Source organism: Carassius auratus, chromosome 13, assembly GCF_003368295.1.
Source record: "Carassius auratus strain Wakin chromosome 13, ASM336829v1, whole genome shotgun sequence".
In the NCBI taxonomy this organism is placed as follows: Eukaryota; Metazoa; Chordata; class Actinopteri; order Cypriniformes; family Cyprinidae; genus Carassius; species Carassius auratus.
In genome coordinates, this window is record NC_039255.1 from 6869440 (window position 1) to 6894623 (window position 25184).

At 36.0% G+C, this 25184-nt stretch overlaps 1 protein-coding gene across 2 annotated transcripts; it reads left to right on the forward strand.

Annotated features, from left to right (window-relative positions):
* Window positions 1-24669, forward strand: LOC113112462 (serine/threonine-protein phosphatase 2A 56 kDa regulatory subunit epsilon isoform). 2 transcript variants are annotated; one of them, XM_026278054.1, is made up of 14 exons: window positions 1-362; window positions 5437-5597; window positions 14645-14841; window positions 17121-17222; window positions 17762-17854; window positions 17950-18080; window positions 18165-18224; window positions 19898-20006; window positions 20093-20146; window positions 20240-20290; window positions 20416-20535; window positions 20752-20879; window positions 22402-22503; window positions 22640-24669. In XM_026278054.1, exons 2-14 carry the CDS (start codon window positions 5441-5443, stop codon window positions 22737-22739), a joined length of 1404 nt encoding a protein of 467 aa, XP_026133839.1. In that variant the 5' UTR covers window positions 1-362; window positions 5437-5440; the 3' UTR covers window positions 22740-24669. The 2 variants fall into 2 exon arrangements, with proteins under 2 accessions (XP_026133839.1, XP_026133840.1); XM_026278055.1 differs by lacking the exons at window positions 1-362; window positions 5437-5597 and adding an exon at window positions 12265-12401.
* The last annotated feature ends 515 nt before the right edge of the window (window positions 24670-25184 follow it).

Consider the following 25184-nt stretch of genomic DNA (forward strand, 5'->3'; position numbering starts at 1 on the left):
GCCCAGCATGCTAGACCGCGTCCGTGTTGTGTGTGTGCTATGGACTCAGCCCAGTAATATTGACAATAGGGCGAAAAAGGGACCGATATTCCATAATAAAACACATTTTCTGGATTAAAATAACATATAAGTGCAGTGTGTGGATACAAAGAGATACCCGGGGATGTTCGTATTTCTGCTGGAGCCTTTTCTATCGTCGGAAATTTGAGTGTTTGATGGGATTATTGCTGTGGGTTTGGCATTTTTTAAGGCCAAAAACAGATTTGGTGTCTTTCTTTATCTTTTTCTGCTGCTTCAAGAGGCCTTGAAGAAGGAAAGACGGTTAAAAACACAGATCAGCTCTTCACATCGAAAACATCAAGGTAAATTGAATATTTGAAGGTTTTTTGGCCTGTCCTGCTCAAGTTTACGTTAGATCCGGCTCGTTTTAGTGTTTCATATACTTACCAGAGTACTATGTCAAATAAATTAACTTTAGCTCCAAGAATACTTTTTATACAGAGTTTGTAAGGGGGTTTTGTAGTATTTGTGTACCGAAAGTGGGGAAAATTAAAAACGCAAGCATACTTTTAATGTTTTTTACACATTGTCCTACCATTTGAATGGGTGGATACGTGAAAATCCATGAAGGAACTTGTTCTTCATCTGTTTTTGTTTTATTGGTGATTTGGAATGCAGCAGGTCTTTGTCAGCTGCTTTTGTGTGTAAGTGTGTTTAACATCATCAGGAGATCATGAGTACATCATCTGTACTCATCTGCACTCATTTGGACCATTGCATTTCAGAGGTTTGCACTTTTTTTCTATAGTTTTTGAAGGAACCACAGTGCCAAATTGCTCATGTGCATCTCCGAACTCTGCCTGTTTATTTTGGACAAGCCCACCAAATGCAAGATGATTATTACTTCACTAGTCCGTGCCCCTGTGCCCTGTTTCCATGGTCTGGTTCACTTCAGCTGCCTGGCAGTTGCAGTGTCTTGTCATCAACAAAAACAACAACACGTTCATCTCACAAGTGGATTAAAGTTGGACTGGTTGTTTTGGGTGAATTTTAGTCAAAAACCAATGGGAGAAGTTATCTCTAATTACCTGGTTATGGAGATTAGGGCCAGGGCATCAGTGTTTTGGATTTACGGCTAGGCATGAGTGTTTCCTAGATTGTGGTTGCAGGGTTCACGTCTTTGTCAGTCAATCCAGTGGTTAAGCCCTTTGATGTTTTTTTTTTATACCTGCAGATCTTTATACAGAGCTGGATCACAGAACAACATGGACATCTGGGATTATCTCTCACTTTTCAATAGAAAGAATCATGCACTGAACTAGTTTATCTATCTATCTATCTATATACATCTCTCTGCCTCTCTGTGTATTTTGTAGACAAAAATATGTAAATAATTTTTTGCTAAGGTTAACATGGGCTGTTGAGTAAAGGTTGTCATCTTTCATATTTTGTCTTGATTTTACACCAAAATCTAGCTGTGAATGTCAAATCTAGCTGTGAATGAACTTTACAACAAGACAGGAAGGAACATGGATCTTTTTCCATTTCTCACCTCATCAGTTTTATGTCCTGGACTGGTCCTATTTCACCCCAAATTAAAAATATTAAATTTATTTGCATAATAATTAAAAATATATGCATTATTTTCATGTCAATTAAGTTAAATTAAAAGTATTTGGTGCATTTGTTGATTTAATTATTTAAATAAATCACTGATTTATTCAAATCAACATAAATGCAGCAAATACTACCAGCATATAAATATAAAAGAGTTTTTAAAAATCATTTATATATATATATATATATATATATATATATATTTTTATTATATTATTTATATATAATTTATTATTGTAATGAGATTTATGGTGTAAATGTGCTTTAACATTTTCTGAAAATAATGTAAAAATTATATACATTTTGTTGATTTTGGGGTGAAATGTGACACATCCCAGCTTTAGGACATTCTCAAGAGTCTTAACCACAATGACTGCTTGTGTTTATTGATTTCTGCTGACCTTATGTGTTTTCATCAATGTTCTCTTGTGCGATTGTTGCTTGCATTCTTTGTTCTTGTACATGAGAGGAAGGTTTATTCTTTTTACAGGTAGCGATACTGTCAGGCCTGTCCTTTCTGAGAACGGGAGAAGTGGCTGAGAAAAGGGATGATATTGTTTGTGGTAGGCTGCACAGTGCAGCATTATGGGATGTCATCAATAGATGTTGGCAGCATCTCACTCGTTTGATGTCTGCTAATTTAAATCTCTTGGACTGCAATATCAAAGTGCTCTGAATAATCAGATTAAAGACCATACAGGCTTCGGACCATCCTATTCATATTATCAGTTGAATTGTACTTTTCTATGCAAATTCACTTGTGTCTACTTAGGGATTTTTTTGTTCAAAAAATACAAAATAACTTAGTTCAGTTGTAAATGTATATGATTTGGGCTTCTTAAGTTCCACCAGCATGACCAGAGGATAAGTTTAGGTGGTCTTTCTCTCTTTCTCTGCTTCCCTTGCCTGTTTACTTCCTGTTAAACTTTTCTCTGCTCCTCCCTTTCTAAAGGAGCATTTACAATCACACTGGTTAAATCGCAGGAGGTTGTAGACTCTCTATGGTCACTAGTGTTTTCACGGTACTGATACCAGTAAAAAATCCATGGTTCTCGATAACAATTTCGGTACCAAAGTAACAAAACACAAAAATATGCTAATAAAAAAAAAAAAACTTTTTTTTAAAAATTTTATTACTAAAAATATATAAAAAAAACAATGCCATTTTTTAATGCTTATTTACAATTGTGTTTAAACTTTTTCTACAAGTAATATAATTATGAAAAACAGTAAACAAGTTTCACCCAAATTTAATTTGTCTTTTAATTAATGTATTTTTATTTTTTTGGTAAATAAAGGGGATTTGCTATTAAAATTAAAACATGGAAGAAATATTGTGTGATGTATTTCTTTAAAAAAAATTAAGTTTTATTAATTTTTTTTCAACAGCAGTAGCAGTATCACATACATTCTACTAAATAATAGTAACATTTCTAGCACAATGCCTTTATGTAAAAATGAACTTATTTTGACGGGTTGCCATGAATACCTTTAATTTGACACTGGTTTTACTCAAATTAAACAGTAAAATGCTTGTGAAGTGACTCAGAACAGTTCTGGTGATGCTGTTTATGTATTAATATCCTCATTGAGACGGCAGATGCTGAAATTACTGCAAGCGTCACACTCTTCAGTCTATGTAGTAAACAAACCCGCACGTCTCTGTCATTCATTCATTCACACAGAACATGCAGGATTCATCTTTCAACCAACTTTTGTGGTTTAACATTTACAGATACTGGTCCATATGGAGATTTGATTTGATTAATTTATGCTAACTTTGACAAATTCCGTGTCTGTCCATATTAAAATGTAAGTTTAATTTTCATGACTGGATTTTGAGATTCCGTCCGGGTTTTCTGCTTCACGGAAATCATAGCGCTGTATGCGTCGAGAACCGGGTTGACCGGGTCCTCTGTACCACCGGTACTTAAAGAAACCTGGCACTGTGACATTTTCATTTTTTTTGTACTGACTTGGTACCGAAGAACCGGGTCTTTTGACAACACTAAAGGTCACTAGTTCCAACCAGACTGCCACATTCAACTGTACCACTTTACTGATGGTTGCTATCGCTCATGACTTCAGAAATAGGCAATATGAAAATGTTGATAAATTGTTAAAATTGAAAAAATAAAAACGGAGTTATTTGCATTTACTTTCATTCAAAATACTTTCTTTTTTCCCCTTATACCTCTGTGTCTTAATTCCCAAATGCATCTGGTTTGTTATGCAGGGCAGTAATTCTGTTTGTTTATTTGCTTTAATTTCATGCATGAAATTCAAGCTGACACCTGTAGACCCACGGTAAACCTGATCCAGATTTTTTAGTTGACAGTGTCCTGCCGTGTTATTGCATCATAACATAGTATTTGTTTTTTTTATTTTGTTTATGAATTTGTTTCCATGCTGTTTTATCTTTCATTGCAGTGTTTATTCTTGCCTTTATTTACATATCTGTTTAGATTTTCATTTTGCCACCACATTTCCTTCCTATAGCCATTTGTGGTTCATTTTATAATAGCAAGTCTGAAATGCTAACTTTTTTGTCCCAAGGCATTAAAAGAGGTCTAGATTAGGTGCTGTTATTGGTCCTGCAAAACAGCCACAGACATAATGAAAATATACACATCATTAATCTATATACCTCAGTGCAACTAATGGCTGTTTAAGGTACTGCTGCAGAGTAACTTTACATTTCTCCTTTCTTTTTTTCCTGTTAAACTCTTAAATATCTGGGATTATTTAATCCATCATAAAACCTAAAGAACTATGAAATGTTTTCTTTTGTGTGTGTGTTGTTTTGAAGGAATAACTTGCCATTAATCATTGTGTAGTTTCGTAGCCTGGTTATTGTCAGTGACTGTAGGAGTGTGTTTACTTGTAAATATTTTGGTTCATAACCACCGAGTGCCTTGCAAATATTAGACTCAAGTTGATGACGAGTGTGTGTTCTCTAATTATATCCATCTAAAAACTTGTCTTTACAGAGTGATCATGTTAACAACAGCACAGTTATTTATAACTATAGATGATTATGTTAATCAGTCAAACATTTGGTAGTGTTTTTAACACTTTCCTTCATTACTTAAAATCTGGGCACTAATACATAAACACAACCCACTAACTCTGTAACATTTATGATAACTATTGTCCCAGTATTTTTGTGTAACTTTTACATGAAGATCAAGTATAACTTAATGGGTGCTAAGAAAATGGGCTGCTTTATATGAATTATATAACAAAAATTTAAATAACTAATTATAGATTTAGGTTAAATAAAAATTTCAGTCTTTATTTTTCTTCTTTTTAGGGCAGCAGTAGCTCTAGCAGTGAATCAAGCATCCAAATCAAAAGCTGCAGGACAGCCCACAATTCAGCAAACATTTCAGAAACAAATGAAAGAACAGATAAACAAATACTACTCTTCCAAATATTCGGTATGTTGCTTAGAAATAAAATGTTATGTTCAGTTTTTTTAAGACATAATAGCACATTAAAAATAGCACATTTTAGAGCTGTAACAACAATACCGTAATACTGTAAAACCATGATATTTTTTCTTAAGGTTATCATACCGTCAAAATCTCATACGGGCCCATGCTAACTTTGATCATATGATCTTGAAAGGGGAACTTTTTGTTCTCCTCTGCCCAAGGACTATAAATGGTATATAGTTTTTAGACATACTACGGAGTGGCAAATTTAGATCTTTAGTGCTTATTATTATTATTATTATTATTTATTTTATTTTTGCGCAAAATGCATTTGGTGCAGTGTTGATGTGTTTCCTTAAATACCTTGCTCTTTTTTTTCCAGGGCTATGTCCTCCGCAGCCACCACGCCTCCATCAGTGGATAAAGTAGACGGATTTTCCCGGAAGTCTGTCCGGAAAGCCAAGCAGAAACGTTCCCAGAGTTCCTCACAGTTCCGCTCTCAAGGCAAACCAATCGAACTCACACCTCTTCCCCTGCTCAAAGGTGACTAACTCACGAATACTAAATGCTCTCATAACCACTTGTGCTCTGAAATCACTTAAGCTCTTGTAAGTCTGATACAGAGTAGAATACGGTTCTGATTCAGATGGCTTCAGGAGTCTATACAGCTTTGCAGTAGAATAAGGATACAGATTTGCTATTAATTGAAAGCATTTTTCTGAGGTCACATCTGAACAGTACTCATTGTCAACATTCTAGTGTTGTTTGCTTCATTAGGTTATTGTTTTTCAATAGTTAGCCTATATTTATTGTGCAAATAAATACATTTCTTGTGTTTTGTTGGTTTTTGTAAATGGAAGGCCAAGTTGAGTGCATTGCATTCTGTGGATATACTATTTCTCTGTGGTTGTGTCCTAGTTACTCTACCTTTCAAAGGTTTGTGGTCTGTATGTAAATAGAACTCTTGTATGCTCACCAACGCTGCATTATAAGTTTGGTGTTGGCCTATGTGCTGCACATTTTGGCAAATATGCACAGTATACATGCTGCACATCACGCAAATAGTAAATATGGTAGAAACATTTACATTTAATCATTTAGCAGACGCTTTAATCCAAAGCATCTTGCAAATGAGAACAATAAAAGAAATCAGACCAGCAAGAGAACAACAACCGTATACAAGTGCCATGAAAAGTCTCAGTTAGTCTAGTACAGAATGCATAGCCAGTTTTTTTTTTTTTTTTTTTTTTTTATATATAAGATTATGTAAGAAAAGAAAAGTGCTAGTATTAGTTAGTTAAGTGCTGGCAAAAGAGATGAGTCTTTTAGATGTTTTTTAAAAATGAGTAAAGACTCAGCTTTTCTAATTGAGATTGGGAGGTCATTCCACCAGCTGGGCACAGTCCAGGAAAAGGTCCGTGAGAGTGATTTTGAACCTCTTTTGGATGGCACCACAAGGCGTCGTTCACTTGCAGAGCGCAAACTTCTGGAGGGCACATAAGTTTGAACTAGTGAGATTAGGTATGTTGGTGCTGTGCCAGTGGTTGTCTTGTAGGCAAGCATAAAACATAACCAGTTTTGCTTATGCATCATGGCTCTGTAAAACTTTTCAGTAAAATGTCAGATAGGAGAGTATATCTTGACTTGCCTACAGGGCCGTGGCTGGGGTTTGTCTTTGTACTCTTTACGAAGTGCAGATCTGACATGTTTTTCTGCTGTTTGTTAGTAAACATTATGAAAATACTATGGATTCGATTGTATTCTAAATGTTTTTCTGTTATTTACTCACTATTTTATCACTCTCAGTTGCTGTTGGGGACACTGAAACGTTCACGTGAAAACTAACAGTTTAGAAATCTGTCCATTTCACTGCTTAGAAGCTGAATAACTACGCAATATCATGTTCATAACCACATGCGATTTATCTGCGATTATGATGCGGTATTGCATAGCTTGTCAGCGAACTAAGGATCTGTGTAGTAAGTGCCGCTCCATTTGAAAGTCGGTGATGGACATTTACTGCTGATCTGCTGATCACAGCCCCGGCTCTACTGACGAAACACGCATGACAATCACATGCGATTGTTCATGCAGCCATAATTTGGACATTCTCCTGCTGAGAAATAGCTGATAAAGTGTAAGAAAAATGTGTGCTAAAGAGAAATGTTATATATCTGTTTTATTTAACATTCAATACCTCAGGAAATAAATAAGGGGACAAGTATTTAGTGATGTTTCCCATTGAGCTGTAAGTGAATACAATTTGTTGTCGATTAACTTAAAGGAACACTCCAACTTTTTAGGACTTTAGCTTATTCACAGTATCCCCCAGAGTTAGATAAGTCCGTACATACCTTTTTCATTTCTGTGCGTTCTGTAAGTGTTATTTGACGCACCCACCGCTAGCCTAGCTTAGCACAAAGACTGGATGTAAATGGATATTGGTAAGTTAGTGAAGGCAGGATAGGCCTGACAGCAGTGTTCTCTCTCGCGCACACTCCAAGTCTTCAGTTCTCGTATACAGCGCGCTATCAGTTCTTGGCGCTCAAATACACACATAGCAGTCCAAATGTCTTTCTTGTAGAGTATCTCATGTGAATACAGTTATGTATTAAGTGAAGGTGAACAGGTGGGTGAAAACTGAACGTGTGTCAGTATTACATGCATGCTGTCTTAAAGGGACAGCATTCCTAATTAAGTACCTATCCGTGTCATCAATGTTAACCAACAAATATTAAATTTATATTTTAAGTAAACCAAATGTATTTGGAAAAAAAATTAGTTTAATTTGTATCTCTTTCATATTTGTCTTGTTCTGTTTCTTTGTCAAAAAATTATAAATGATTAAATATACATGAACAACTATAATTTTTTATAAGTTGCTCCCTTTTCACTACTGTTGAATGGATAGTTCACCCAAAAATTAAAATGGTCATCATTTAATCAAGTTTTCAAATTTATCATAGAGTACAAAGAAAATAACTACCAAAAGTAACTGCAGTGTGACTAAAAGTAATGACTAAAAGTTGACAAAAATGCAATGACTTTTCGTCGACTAAAACTATATAAGACTCATATGACTGAAATGTGACTACGCCTATTAAGCATTTTCATCTCATGATAGACTAAGACTAAATCAAAAATACCTGTCAAAATTAATACTGCTTCTGCAGAATTCGTGCATCAGAGGAAATGAAGAACAGCTGCAAAGCAACAAGTTTTCGCCATGTCAAAGAAACGCTGGTTATTTTCACCCCCATGCCCAAACATCTTTGTTTGGCCTCCCAAAATTGGATGATGTCAGGAAACAGTGGTTGCAATTTATTTGAAATTGTATCTAGAATGTTATTTAGCCAAAAAAACAACAATAACGTTACCATTCTTATACGTCTTGCAATATCTGTGTGTGCAAAGGTTCTGTGTGATCCTCTTGTTCAATATTTTCGGGGTCTGAATCCGGCTCAAATTGATATGGCAATATTGACACCATCCTTAACTATACCAGAGCAGACGGAAGTTTCTGCTTTTTTCAAGGGGCAGGGCAGTACTGAACCATCTCAAGCTGTTCGGCAATCACAACACACTGGGACAGCTTATTTCCTTTTTTTATTTAGTGGTTTAGTGTGTTATAACAACATAAGGAATATCTTTATCTTTTTAATCATGAGAATTTTATGAAAATGGTGACTTGCAATTTTCTGTATACAGTGTACAGTCAATTTTCTGTATACAGTGTTTATGTATAAAACAGTAGTTAGATTTCATTATAAAATAAAAAATGGTAAGTTACAGTATCAATAGAAATAATCAAAGATTATGAATAACTCTGCATCCCTATCAGAACTGTAATGTAACTTTTTCAGTGCTGCAAAAAGAGACTGACTTGTTTGTCCAAGTAACCTTTGAATCCAAATCAGTGTGTTGAGCGGTCAAACAGGTTGATTTAGTGTTTGTAGAGTGCATCTGATTGGCCATTGCCAAGGTAACCGCCCCCCCTCAGAGTCTTTGTCTGTTTACTTCTCATCATAAATGAATGCAAAATACAATCGTTCATTCGTCAAAGAACATGCTTCTGTCAGATTCACCAGTGTCATGTCAGAAGTTCACTGCCTTGCCTAGAAAATGACTGTTTTTGCTCGTGATGCGGTATTAAAATGATTGATTTCAGATAGGTAAGATCTATGCAGTGATGGGCTACGAAATGGAGCAAGAGTGACTGAAAGTGTTTCCATTCTGTATTGATGGCCTTTCCCCCCCGCAGAGTGCTCAGTAAGGAAGGATTATGGGAAGGAGGGATCAAAGCATCTCATTTCCTACAGGCGTCACTCCCTCAAAGGTCGCAGAGATGGTGTGAGTGTGATGTGGTCTACGGCTAATTTCAGTCATGGTTCGTAGCCTAGCAATAGTCATGAGCATGATGACAACAATCATCTGTAGTGAAAACTTAATCTGGTTTATCCAAAAAGTATTTAGAGTTTGAGATTTTTAAGGTAGCCAAAATATGTATCTTCACATCATATTGTGTTGCTGTACAATGGCAGTTGTTGTGTATTTATTTGTTAAATATAAATCATGTATAATGTAATGTTTAAAGAAATAGTTCACCCGAAAATCAAAATTTGCTGAAAATTTTTCTCATTATCTGACTATCCACGGTGATGTTTTCACAAGCTTACATCACTTACTCATCATCATGGATTATTCCTCCTTATGTCTTCAATTTTCAGTGCATATACTGTAGCTGCATTGTAATGTCATACAGGTACAGGGTGCCTTTTAAAGCATAAATCATTTTAACATTGTTTTTCCATAATTAATTGTGCCACATTAACACGTTAAATTGACAGCCCTATTTTTAAGTTAATGATTTGATGGATTTGTTTCTTAAAAACATGCAGCTTCTCGCTTCACAAGAAAATTCTCATTATTCTCATTATCACGGCACACATTCACTGCAGAGGATCCATTGTTGAGCAATTGATGGAATGCTATATTTTTCCAAATATGTTCCGATAAAAAAGATATAACACATTAATCGGGAATGTCAATTACGTCAAAATTATTTATAAAATCGTTCTCTGAAACTTTTCGGTATTCAAATTCTCAGACCGCAGTTGTTACAGCAAGACTCAACAATAAGGTCTGCCTGCTGGCCCAGTACCATTGTGTGAGCATTTCAGACCTGCTTACAGAAAAGTTGTCCTTTTGGGCCTATTTTATGCCTTGCAAACGAAAGAAAGTCTTTCTGGTTTGGGATGATACAAAGGGAAAATGAGAAACTTTTCATTAAAGTGAACCATCCCTTTTTTAAACAGTGAAAATGATCAGGTGCAGAGAGAGAAAGCAAATCGGCCTACAGCATAAAGATGTCATGTATTTGGATGTTTACTAGTTTTGGACAGAAGTATCACAATGCCTGAAACCCAGTTGCCAGTAGATGGCACTGTAGATTTGCAACTCATGGGATGTTGCACTTTTCTAATAATCTTGCAGAGGTTTAATTACTCACTTCACTATAGATGTTAAGACTGAACCTTTATAGAAAATATGAAACTGATGATCAGTCATAGATCACATGACTTCAGTTTTGCATGCTAAACCGTTTATATACAAGCCAAAATAAGCCACATACACAATCATTCAGATGTACCAATATCATTTAAAAATATATAAATTTTAATATATTCTAAAATTTTACTTATTCCTGTGTTGGCAAAGCTAAATTTTCATCAGCCATTACTCCAGTCTTCAGTGTCATGTGATCCTTTAAAAAAAAAAAAAAAAAACTTTCTAATATGTTGATTTGGTGCTCAAGAAAGTTATTTATTTATTTATATAAATGTTGAAAGCAGTTTTACTGCTTATTGTTTTTTCAGGTACTGCTATACTTTTTTTCAGGATCCATGTAAAGCTGGGTGATATATCTAACGATATGAACATGCGCATCTAGTCAGTAAATCTGGTTCCGTTCGCTAAATCGCCATCACCTGCTTTCAAATGGAGCGACAGAGCCGTAGATCACTGACAAGCTAAATGAATATAACATCGGATAAATATAACATCAGGGCTCTAGAGTGCGACCTAATTACTCAATGGTTCGACTAAAAAAAAATCAGCGGTTGCACCGGTACAACCAGCCGTTCGAGGGAAAAAAAAGTCTCTCTATCATTCAGTCTTTTATTAGTCAAGGCCGGCCCAGGAGGCGGTTTGACTGACATGTCCAACAACCAATCACAGTTCATTTCATTCATGGTCACGTTTCGCGGCGTGGAAAGTTCGCCACATTGACAGACCGGTGTGTAAAACTCTCAGACGTATTTTAAAGATTTTATGCCGTGAACTTTAAATATTTCACATACTTTTGAAAATCCACCGTTTAGTTGATCCTGATAAGCGCTGTTCATCACAGTTGTAAACACGATGGCTTTCTACTTTCGCGAGGGGGTTTGGCATCACGGTATCTTTGTTTTCAGGCAAAACATTAAAGAACGCCACACACACGTCTCACAGAAATCCTGTAGAGTTCAACCAATCCGATAATGACTTTCCGATAATGAAATTCCTGAAGTGTTTCCACTTTTGTGTCCCATATGCATTCAGCCAACGGTCTGTGAGTGTGATGTCTGAGGCTGAGACTAGGCAGGCCCCAACTGTTTTTTCACCCCTCGAGCTGGGTTTTCAGCTCCTGCAAAGCACCTGAAAAAGTAATTATCATAAATGTGATGGGGGAAATAGTAAGCACCAACACATTTTCAATAAGTTACCTTTCTTGTAGAATTGTGCTTCAAATAAAGAACTTTATGTTGACCAGATTGTTAGTTAATCATTTAGACTACTAGTAATATAAAGTCAATATTACTATTCTTATTTTCTTATCTTATTTTCACTGGACTACTGAACTTTCTATATATAGGCAATAGGCCTATATTGCCTATATATAGAAAGTTCAGTAGTTCAGTGAAAATAAGAAAGAAGATTCATAGGCAGATATTTTGAGTCTTGTTTCGTGTGATGTGTTTCTCGGCTCTTGTTGGACCACGTGTTCTGGCCACCATAGATACATTCCCAGCCTATGGTAAACTCCTGCCCCTCCTCCCCGGGGTCTGTGCTGTGCCTCTGACCTTGCTGGCTTGAACTTAAATGAGCAAGGCAAAAAATAGCACATTAGACACAGCGCCCGTCCGTGTTTCCGTAGGCTCAGCTCGGCCCTCCGACACCTGATCTCATGGGTTCCTCATGGAGGTGCAGATCTGTGCCCTGTACACATAACACACACACAACACAAGGCAGGAATGACAGTGAACGACGCAGGAAGAAATTGAGAAAACAAGAGAGAGACCTGTCTGAGTGAGTGATAGGGAAGAGCGGGTGGTCATGGTGTGTTTTTTTTTTTGTCATTTTGCAGATGTCTGTCTATTAGAGTGTTGTCTTCCATGTTGTTTGGTGTTTTGGAGTTTGGTTCTTCTGACCGTATGTGGACATAAGTGAGATTAGCGGGCAGACTCTGTTCATTCAGTCAGCTACTGTGATCTCATAAAACATCTATACTGATCTTAATGGTATGAGTGCAGAATGTTCTGTCATTCCTTTTACAAGCATGACGCCTATAACACTGTATTTTTTATGTGAATCTGCATCGATTGCACTGGAAAAGTAATGTTAAGTAATATAATGGTGCTGTATCAGTTATTGGCCATCATATAGATTTTTTTTTTCATTACGTTGCAGGATTGGTTGATTTTAGGCTGTTATTGCATATTTAATTGTGCTCATTTTCTCTGTTTATGCATTTTTACCTCATTACCTTTTTTGGTCACTAACGCATATTTAAAGTGAATCTTTAAAAAAAAACAAAAAGTGTACTGTAGTGTTTCTGTAGTGTACATTATATTGTTTTGATGCCAAAGTTAACTAAACATTTTATACTTATTGAGTTTTTGTCTTAATTGTTTAGATAATGAAATGTAGGCTATATATTTCAATATGTCCCATTTATCAGTGATCAGCCATAACTTCTTAAATTTTTAATTTTTAATTTACTATTATGGCCAGAATTTTCTGGCAAATCTGTGCATCACTACATCAGAAACTTTTTTTGTAACTCTGCAGAAATAAATTTTCATGCACAAGTGAAAAAAGCCTTCCCCTTAGATTCAGGGAAATGTCTCTGCTTTTGTTTGTGTCTGTGTGTGTTTGTGCTAAATGCATAGAGTACATTTCCTTCTTGGTCTCTGGCTCTGTGAAAGTCACCTGCTAGTTTCACCTGTCGGAACAACTCACTACACACACACAAACACACACACACAATTGCAATACTATGTAAGTAGCTACACACACAACTTTGTAACCAGTACTCTCTGTACATTTATTATCACACACGAACATTCTCTCTAATGTAATCCAAGACCACCATTCCACTGAAGTGGGGTTTTCCCCACCCAGGTTTATGATGCAGTGCAAGTCGTCACCTTATATGAACTTGTCGCTGCATCTTGGAGATCTGTTTCTCTTTAGTGTCTCAGAAGACATCGCTGCAGACTTTCTGTTTAGTTTATTACACTTAAGACCTTTTACATAAGCGTCTCTTTATACCTCAAAACCTTCTGATAAACTGACAAGAACAAAAAATCATTCTGGACACTAGGGGTGCTCTGATTGATCAGATACCGATCACAATCAGCCGATAATCACCGATTGATCAGCGGTCTCTAAAAAGGCAGATCTTTATAAAACCGATCTCAAGCTGATGACGCACCTGCTGTGAGAGGTCTGGCATGACCGTCTCGGTCTCTGTCCGGCACGGGTGAAATAATTATAATGCTTTAGGTGAGATACAATTCATATTGCTTCATTAATATTTTGAAAAAGTTTCAGCCATAAAATCATGATCGGTGCATCCCTATTAGTATTAAAGGCAATGTTAAAACTAAGTTTTTTTTCCCTTTGTTAAACACCAACTACCCTATCAATATGAAATACATTGACTAAGGGAAGGAAATTGTTTAATAGACAATTTTATTGCGTATGGGTTTTTTTTTTCATTATTGTAATGATGGTGTTGGTTCAAAGGCCATCTGTTAAGTAAACCAAACTAGTGGGTCCATCACAGTATAGATTTGATTCTAAATCAGTGTTCTGCCTTAATTTGTGAAGTCATGTCAGCAAATTGGTTTTGAATTTCAACTCTGGGAAGTTTAGGTTTTTTGGCCTTTCCTGTGCTGCCCACTGATTAGTTTACATATCCAAGTCCTTTGCAGTCCTTGGATAATGGAACATTGCCCATTGTGATGTTTGATGACTGACCTAGAGCAATCTTTACGTCCTTAAATCTTTCCTCTGATAATAATTTGGGAAATGGGATCTTTTGTCTTGTCTGGAATGTGTTTACTGACATTACATGCTACTAAAATGAATCCCATTGTTAGCTTTTCTCTCAGGCTTTATCTGAGTCAGATGGTATTTGTGTATATGTGGAAGTACACCCTGAACCTTCTACTTAAGTGCTTTTTTGAACACACCCATCACAAAGTGACTTTTCAGCATGGCATTTTTTAGCTTTTTCTCATATGCGTGTGTTTTTTTGTGAACAGACGTCTCTGCTCAGGAGCAGCCGGAGTTGTTCCTGAAGAAACTTCAGCAGTGTTGTGCTGTGTTTGATTTCATTGACACTCTGTCAGACCTGAAGATGAAAGAATACAAGCGCTCAACCCTCAACGAACTCGTCGATTATGTTACAGTCAGCCGAGGATACCTCACAGAACAGGCCTACCCAGAGGTCGTCAAAATGGTGAGTAAAAACACACATAGTCAACTTACTGTGCATCATCTCTCTGTGAACTTATTTTTCAGGTACAGTAGTTTTTGCAGTAGCTTACTTGAATGAACAACTAATAAAAGACTACACTTTACTGTATAAATTAAACATTGATTCTTATTAAAGCAACTGTATTAAAGTTCTTCAGTCAAGAGCAGTGAGCGATTCTTTTTATCTTTGTGTTTTGTTGTTTCATTAACATTAAAGGGATAGTTTCCCCAGAAATGAAAAATCTGTAATTTACTCATGTTTAAGTTGTTTAAAAACTTAATGAGTTTCTTTCTTAGTCCAGTATTCAGGCACTGTTTGACAGGCTTTTAGTGTGCGCATGCTTCAGTTGTACACATTCAGAAACGTGCATGTTAGAACCTCATGCAAATTAAATATTTAACCGGCAAGGCTTTAAACCACATGCAGATAATGTACTTTTGTTATTGTAAATAAGAGGAGTGTCCCGTGCCATGAGAGTAACTGTCCCTGAGTTAACATTTTATGTGAATTAGGGGTGTGCAATATGACGATTTTTGATCAAGGACGATGAAAATGTCTCCACGATCTGCTTTAAAAAAATATTGTAGTATTGTGCTGCAGCGCACATTCTATCAGCTGCAGTTCTGTCACCTCCGTCTTATACTGTACAACACCACATGCATTCAACACTCTCTCATTATTTGCGTGTGCTTTTAAATGTTTCATTCGCACGCTGACCTGTGCTTTTTCTGAACGCCGCATACACCCGAAAGCGTGTGTGCTAAAACCTGTCAAACACCACCTGGTTATTGAAATACCATATTTTCCGCACTATATGGTGCACCGGATTATAAGGTGCACCTTCATTGAATGGCCTATTTTAGAACTGTTTTCATATATAGGGCGCAACGGATTATAAGGCGCATAGAATAGAAGATACTGCAGCCAAACGATTGACTGGGTTTGTTAAGCATCCACTAGATGGAGCTGTGCTAAAGGGAATGTAAATAAAGCAGTCAGATAAAGATGCCTTGAGCGCCTTGATAAATATATAACGCACTCCGGAAAATAAGGCACACTGTCGTTTTTTGAGAAAATTAAAGGCTTTTAAGTGCGTCTTATAGTGCGGAAAATACGGTAAGTTATCTTTTGTGCTAATATTGTCATAACGCACAAGGTTTACATGTAGACTCAGTTGGTTATGTCTGAAATGAAAGTAAACAGTTGAGAGAAAAACGTATACGTTCCTGTATATCAGGTCTTAAAGGGACAGTAGGCCTATTAAACATGCAGCTTACTGTCATTGCTGTCAAGGGATAGATCACCCTAAAATTTAATTTCTGTCATTATTTACTCACTGTCACGATGTCCCAAACCTGTATTAAAAAACACAAAAGAAGATATTTTGAAGAAGGTGGGTAACCAAACAGTTGTTGGTCCACATTGAATTTGATAGTAGCAAAAAATTCTATGGAAAGTCACTGTGGATCAGCAACTGTTTCGTTTTCCACGTTCCACAAAATAGCATTTATGTTCAGAAGAAGAAAGCAACTCATTCAGGTTTAAAAGCACTTTTGAGTGAGTAAATGGTGGTATAAAAATAAAACACTATGACAGAATTGACAGACAGCTGACAGAATTTTTATTTTTGGGTGAACTATTTAACATTAATAAACAACAAAACAGAAAAAAATCACTCACTGCTCTTGACTGAAGAAATTTAAAGTTGCTTTATGAATCGTATTATATGGTGTTTTATTTCTATATTTGTTCATTACATTTCTTGAATGCTCCTGCTAAATACACCTACTGTACCTGAAAATAAAGCACTGTTTGTTTTATTTGTATATTATGTGTAGTTGTAATGTGTATCTTTGTCATTTTTGTTTTTTTGTTACCTCGAAGGCTTTATCTTTAATAGGGAAATTAGTTTGGCTGTAATCCTCAGACAACTTGCAAAATAGTAAAACCAAATGTGACAAAGAATTGTGATAAAATTGTGAATCGTGATATTTCTAAAAGAAAAATTTGTGATATGATATTTTTTCCATATTGCCAACACCTGTGTATGTCGCGTTGTACAGTATATTGAGATGGAGATGCCAGAACTGCAACTGATAGTATGTGTGCTGTACCATGATACTACAGTATTTTTTCAAAAGCAGATCGTAGAGACCTTTTTATTGTTCACAGTGTTATCAATTGTTATCAATCAGTGGTCTGTAATATTTGATTCAGTAATTTTTATGGTTGTTACATCCTTTTTCTATTTATTTCTTTAGGTGTCCTATAATATATTCCGAACTCTTCCGCCCAGTGAGAGTAATGAGTATGACCCAGAGGAGGATGAACCCACTCTAGAGGCTTCATGGCCACATTTACAAGTGAGTGAGTCTGAGTGTGAGTGAGAGTGTGAGTGGTGACGGTTCTTAAAAATATTGTTTTGTACTCTGGTCCCTCTCTCCTTGTGTAGAGCTCCTGTCTGTTTTATTTGTATCCGCGTGTTTGTCTGTGTGTTTTTACGAGGTTAAATATACACACACACACACTCTGACCCTCTGTGTGTGTATACTCACTGTATGCTTCCAGGATTCCTTTAGAAATGAGATGCATATCTCTAGGAGAATCTTCCTGGTAAAACTTTTCTCTTTTGTTTCATTATAAATCCCTGATTTCATCTTCTTCATCTAAAAAAGAAAAGAAAAGAAAAGAAAAAAAAATCCAATAATGAAAGCCACATTCCCAGACATGTGAACCTATTTTATAATGGCAATGACCCCTGGTGGCAGTAGCAGTGTGTCCTGTGACCTCAACTTAACCATGACCTTTGACCTTTTCACTTTCTTTGCATGCATGCTGAGTTCAAAGAACTCCACCAAATAACACAAACTCTCGCCCCCCCCTCATTCTTTTCTCTTCTCAGCTGGTGTATGAGTTCTTCATTCGCTTTTTGGAGAGCCAGGAGTTTCAACCCAGCATTGCCAAAAAGTACATAGACCAGAAATTTGTTTTACAGGTGAGGGTGTTCTTTTAAAAACCTCCTCAATCTCTTATTTTTTCACTTGTGTTTGCTCATCATTTTTATGTGCTGTCCATCTGTTGTCCTGTCAGCTGCTGGAGTTGTTTGACAGCGAGGACCCACGGGAGAGAGATTACCTGAAGACAGTCTTACACAGAATCTACGGAAAATTCCTGGGACTTAGAGCTTTTATACGAAAACAGATTAATAATATTTTTCTACGGTGGGGGATATGACAGTTTACATAATATCAATGCACATGCATGAATGAAGTGAAAGCATTCATCTCTGTCTTTCTCATTTTTAGTTTTGTTTATGAAACCGAGCACTACAATGGAGTCGCAGAATTGTTGGAGATTTTGGGAAGGTGAGTCGTAAAATCCTGCAAATTATTATTGTTAAACTTTATTCTCAAATTATTAATGTTAACAAAATCAGCATTGCGTATAGAGTGTATTAGCATGTAGTTTTCAATTTCTGTACAGTCTAATCTCTAATTGTCACATCATACGAATTTCATATTAAGAAGTTCTTTTAACCCCAAAAGCAAACTATGCTCCCATTAAACTGGTTGTCTTTAAAATACACATCTTGTGTAAACCCAGGCTATCTGTAATCAGAAGCACATTTAAAACTGGAATATAATATAATTTAATTCACATGTCTCGTATATTCTTTCTTGATTACAATCCGCCATCAAAATGATTTTTTGACATTTAATTTTTCCAACTGCTGTGAGAATAGGCTATAATTAAACGATCCGCCACCTGCAGGATCCTCACATGTGATAGACGAGTAGCCGGGACAACTTCATGTTTACAGACTTCACATAATGATGCAGTGCCATGCTAGAATTTCCCCCAAAAACCTACCCAAAACACTCAAATTAGAAAACATTATTATAAACTAACTCTTGTGAATCGTGCTTAAGTAAGGTCATAGATTTGAACACTGACTGGTTATGTACTTTCTCAAATATTGATTTTTGCATAATTTTTAACCCAGAAAAGTTACGTACTGCAGCTTTAAGTTTCACATTTGCATGTTCACTGTTCTCTGACATTGGTTAATGATCACATGACATGCAGATAAACTAATAAAATATTAAGTGTTTTATTTTGATTGATGTTATTTCATGTTGTGATTTATTCAGATGTTATATTTTTATGATTTAATTATTTGCTTTTCATTAAACTCACAAACCTTAACTAACCCCAGTTTAGGAAACCTTGTTGTAATGTTCATGTTGTCAGTAACAACAAATGGAATATATTTTCTATCAATTTGGTACAAGATTTCCAATTTAAATCAATCTGATAAATGAGTTAGGTGAAAAATAATCTAAAAGTAATTTGATTATATTACCTAAAATGTGTAATAAAATTACTAACTAAATTTTTTGTCATTTAATTTGGAATCAGTAATGGGCTACAAATTGTAAGTATTCTATCCATCTCTGTCTATCAGTATGTTCCACAAATTAAGGTTTTTTGTTTTTTTTCCGGCCGCTACAGCTAGAGACTGTCTACTCTGGATTCCACAAAGCAGCCATTGCAAATCTTTTGAACTTCAATACATCATAAATGGAATGAGCCAGCAGTTTAATTTTGGGGATTTGTCGTGCCACATCCAGTGTAGACAGCATCACTAATTATAATCGGTTCTATTGTATTTTGTCGTATTGCGCCGCTCATGTCAAGTGTAGACACAGTGTTAGAGTTGTGTGGGCAATTAGCACTGTCACTGACATGACCAATAAAATCTTTAGAAATGGCAGGGCAGGGTTCGCGCTTGCCAAAAAAGTCATGCCATTTACATAATTTCAGTCACTTAACATAATTATATAATTGCAATTAACTAACAATTGGTATTTTCTTTTACATAAAATGTGAGTTATTCTTGATCATTTAAACATTCTTAAAGGGAAGGTTCCTCCGAAAATAAAAATAGTTTTTATTCACCTTCATGGTATTATATGATAAGCGCATTGGTTTCCATAAAGAAATGCTGTTAGTGAAAGTTTTGTTTGTCTCCTGTCAGCATCATCAATGGCTTCGCTCTGCCGCTGAAGGCCGAGCACAAACAGTTTCTGGTGAAAGTTTTGATTCCTCTTCACACCGTCAGAAGCCTCTCACTGTTCCATGCACAGGTACCGCCTGTGTTAAAACATTCAGATAAGTCTTATGTGTTCACTTCCTGTTTATCCCATCACTGACATTACTGTTGCTTTTGCAGCTGGCGTATTGTATTGTACAGTTCCTAGAAAAAGACCCTGCATTAACAGAACCAGTGAGTGCAGCCTTTCACTAATCATCACTCTTTTTTCTTTCTTTTTTTTGTTCATTTATTTAATCAGTGTCCCGTTTTTCCCCCTTCTAACAGGTTATCAGAGGTCTGCTGAAAATCTGGCCTAAGACCTGTAGTCAGAAAGAGGTGAGATAGATGCAGTCTCCTGAATAGAGCTAAGCCACAGCATGAGGTTGATCAGTCATGATTTCAGGGCAATACAGACAATGTAGGATGGATTCACTGATGTTCTATGTCTGCTTCTCTGATAGGTCATGTTCCTAGGTGAGCTGGAGGAGATTCTGGATGTGATTGAGCCCACACAGTTTGTGAAGATCCAGGAGCCTCTCTTCAAACAGATCTCCAAATGTGTCTCCAGCCCTCATTTTCAGGTCTGCACATATCCAAATCAGACCAGCCCAAGTATACTTATGCAGCCAGTTTTTATGAGTCATGAAACCTTCTATTTCAGGACAGGCCATTTCTCAACACAGTTTTGCTCTTTAAGGGAAAGCGCTTATAAATGCATGTAGCAATTGACAATACAAAATAAATATGCATCATATTATTAGCTTAGAAACACTCAGATTGTGTGTATGTGTTTCCAGGTGGCTGAGAGAGCTCTGTACTACTGGAATAATGAGTACATCATGAGTCTGATTGAGGAGAACTCCAATGTGATTCTTCCTATAATGTTCACAAGTCTGTACAGGATCTCCAAAGAACACTGGAACCCGTGAGTCAAACCCATAGTCTTCTGATGTTATTTAACAACACCACTGCAATCTCTGATAATCTGAATAGATTCATAGAGCTTCTCTTGTCCCAATCACATTCCTTGTTTCCTCTTTCTCTCAGGTCACTTAATGGAATTAAAATGAGTATTTAATTTAATGTATAATTACATTCAAAAACACTTTTGCAAGGATTGGTCTTGTAATTTAAAAATGTTAAACTTTAACAGATATATAATTTGAAACATTTTATAAACTAGTTTTTAAAAGTAAGATTTTTGTAAGAATGCTTATTTTTCTGAGCCAACACACATGAAGCATGTGCAGAGAAAGCTGGCTCTTTTGTGTCAACTGTCAAACTCACACAAGGTTATGTAAAATAAAAAACACACAAGTTCACAGAAACAGTCAGTAATATCTTTAAATGTAAATGCCTGGGGAGAAATGGCATGTGTATCAGTATATTAGATGTGTGAAACGGCATCTCTTGGACATGGGTGATATTTTGACATGTAAGTTCTCAAAGAAAACTCAGGACTGCAATCGGAGCATTTCAGGGAGTTCATGTGTTCAACTTTTGCAGATCTTTTTCATGTACAAAAAGCAACATTACATGTTAAAGGAGGTTAATATTAATTTATTTAGCTTTTATTTAAAATGAAAGATGTCACTGAGATATCATTAGCCCTTGTCCCGATTCCAGAGAGACCTGGTTAAGATGGCAGCACAAAAAGTTTCCAAAATAAAAAGACAAATCTATAGTCAGAAAACACATTCAATAATAAAAAAAAGAGGTTAGGAAAAGCACTTACAAGACTCTTTTAAAACCGATTTCAAAGTATGTTTAAAAGCAGTCAAGGGTGGCAAGAACATTAGTTTAAGTATGTTTTCAATGTCGTTGCATGCCTAAAGGGGAAAATTCTGAGGGTATCTTTTATTCGACGATGTATCCGAGATCTAGTTCAATAACTGTTTGAATAAAGAAGTTAAACATTTTGAAATATAAGAAGGTAATTTACCAAATAGTGCTTTAGCAATAAATATATACATGTGTAAACTATGTTGTAAAGATGACCATTCTACAGATTCATAAGGTATACAGGGATGTGTATGTGGTTCTGCACCACATATAAAACTAAATGCTGTATGAATCCAGTTTCCTTAACAAAGATGAAGCTGCATGCATATAAACAAGATGGGTCTGATAGTGGCAGACGCCAGTCCCTATTCAATTCAAAACTGGTATAATAGGACTCCTTTAACCTGTAATAATATTTCAGGATATAGCTGTTTTTAACTGTATTTTTTTATCATATAAATGCAGTCTCGGTGGGCAGAAGAGACTTCTTTCAAAAACATTTTTAAAAACTTTGACATGTAGTGCACTTTCACAGCCTTCCATGTAAACATTTAGTATATTTGTATGTGATATACACAACACTGTCCAGCACTAACTGGATAAATAATAATTTCCTGTCCAATCATACTTCAATTGTTTAATTTCTTCTCTTTTTCCACTTTCAGGGCCATAGTAGCTTTAGTCTATAATGTTCTGAAGGCCTTCATGGAAATGAACAGCACTTTGTTTGATGAACTCACGTCCACTTACAAGTCAGATCGTCAGAGGTGTGTTTATTTTAATTATTTTTTTAATGCATTACTTTTGTGACAAGTAACTGTTGCATTTTCATGCTGCTTGTACATGCAGTATTAAACATACCTTACCTTTATTAGCATTTTTATTCCATCTGTCATTCCTCAGAGAGAAGAAAAAAGAGAAGGAGAGAGAGGAGCTGTGGAAGAGGTTGGAGGATCTGGAGTTAAAGAGAAGCCTCCAGAGCGACGGAATTATTCCCACTTAACGACGCGCCTCTCCTGGACCGCTTTTTTTTCCAGCGCCCCCACCATGTGCTCGGGAACGTTGGCCACCTTTTTTTTTTTCTTTCTGTATTTGTGCGACTTACTTTACCGTAGATTCACCTCATCAGTCTCATTATTTCAAAAGCACTGTAAATAAGTTTATTTTATCTTCTTTTCCCCCCCCCCCTAAAAATATTATGCCGAAAAAGAACGTGACTAGAAAAAGGAAATTAAAAAATTCAAATAAGCAAAAAGAAAAAAAAAAGAAAGAAAGAAACTCGCACTGGAGGGGGAAGGATTTTGAGCAGACAGTAGGACTGAAATGAACGACTGCTGTATAGAACCCACCGATCTGACATACCTCAACCATCATTTCTGAACAACACCAGCCCAAATCTCTCTCTCTTTCCTCACTTGCCCCGTCTTTGTCCCTTACTCCTCCGATTTTTCTTTTCCTCTTTATGTCTCTGAATTGGATCAAGATTTGCCACCTGTGTCCTCATTATCTGAAACCTGACTCGACTACCCTTGACCTTTGATTTTCCGTTAACATCTGGACAAACACAGCAGGTCTGGACTGTAGACGTCTTGAAGGGATGCAGAGGACACTATGCAGTATCCAGCAAAGAACAGGAAGTCATACATACTCACCAGCTCTTGTTTTTCCCTCCTTCTCCATTCTTTTTCTGTCCAAATGTGCCACCCAGTACACTCATTTGGATACTTTAGCACCAGTCCGGTACTGGTACCAGAAAATGGGACAGACACAAATCTGAACGGGTGTCCAGAATTCCAGCAGCAAAACCAGAGATGCTTGTCATGAGAAATCGATTTGCAAGTGCACACACACACATATTCTGCATTCAAGTGTGTGAGGGAGTTTCTTACAGTGTTAAGTACCTGTATACTGTATCTGAATGCAGTACTTTGATACTCTGTATCTAGTAGAACCTTAAGCGTATTTTTCTTTAGGAGAATCTAGTATATGATGAGGAAAGATTGAACATAGCCTCTTGGGATTTTTCTTTCTTTCTTTCTTTCTTGGGTTTCACTTCTAATTTGTGGGGGTTGTTTTATTTTATTTTTAAGTCTGGAATTTGGTTTTGTTTAGTTTTTTTGACCAAGTGGAATTTGTTCTTTCTTCCTTTTTTTACTTATTTGCTGATTGGGGGGAGTGAGAGGGGGATTGTGGAGGACTGATGCTGTGGTGAGCTTTGTCAGAATTGAACCTGTGCTTTAGAAAGCCCCAGACATCAAATGATTACAAAAGTTAAAAAGGGTCGGATAAATACAAATGTTTAATTATTTTAAAAAAAATAAAGAGATATTAAATTAAACCTGTTTTGTGATAAAGACGAAATGCACATTTGCCTTCTTTGTGGCGCGTGTGAGTGGAAGAAAGTGTAAAGGAGAGGTATCTGTATTGACCACCATAGCCATGTAAAAATTTTATATAGGTAATTATTGCAGCTTGAAATTGTAAAATGGTTCCTGTTCGTAACTCGTTCCATTTTTTTTTTTAGGGGTAAAACTGAATCATTTTCTTGACCTTTGGTTTTACTAAATGTTCCATTCTTTTAAGATGGATCTTTTCAATGAATCAGCTAAACAAACCGGTCTGAACCAGGCCACTATGAACACAATTTTGTTGCACAATCTTTGTAATGATTTTTCATAATTTCTCCTTTTGTTTTCTGCAGGGTAAACACATTGCATAGCTTGAATTTAGAATGACTAGAGGGTGAATAAATAAGAGTATGTTTGTTTTCAGTTGACCCTTACTTTAAATCAGTGTGACTGACCAATTGTTTATAGGACCATGTGTGGTGTGTTTGTAAATTCAGTATTACTCTCTTTCCAGCCCTTTATTCACCAGTACCAAATTATTCCACAAGAGTGCAGCAGAGCTCAACATTAAACATTTCTAAACCAGGTTTTTGCTTTTGTGGAAAATATTGGATGTGCATTATAAAATCTTTTCAACCTTTGTGCATGTAGTCTTTTGATGCAGCTCCATCGTTTTTCCTAATAGTTTGCACGCTAAAGTATGAGCTTGTAGGATTTGGCAGGATTTTTCCTGAGGGCTTAAAGGATTCTGAGCTGCTCTGAAATTGGCAGGTTTATATGTAGTTAAGACGTATATGCAGGCTTTATTCTTTCAGTTTGAGCATTAACCTGTCAGATCTTAGGAAGGAAGGGTGTATTTCGGTGACTGCTTGCTTTAATTAACATCACTCCTGGAAGCATAGCAGTACTTTTTAGAAAAAAATTAAATGTTCTTAAAGGGACAGTTCATCGAGAAATGGAAATTATTTCACCCTCACAATCCAAACTAGGTTTGGAACAAAATAAGAGTAAATAATATTAATATATTTTTATTTATTTATTGTCATTTATTATTATGCATTTACTTTCTTTAAAAGGAAAAATAATAATACATTTAAAAT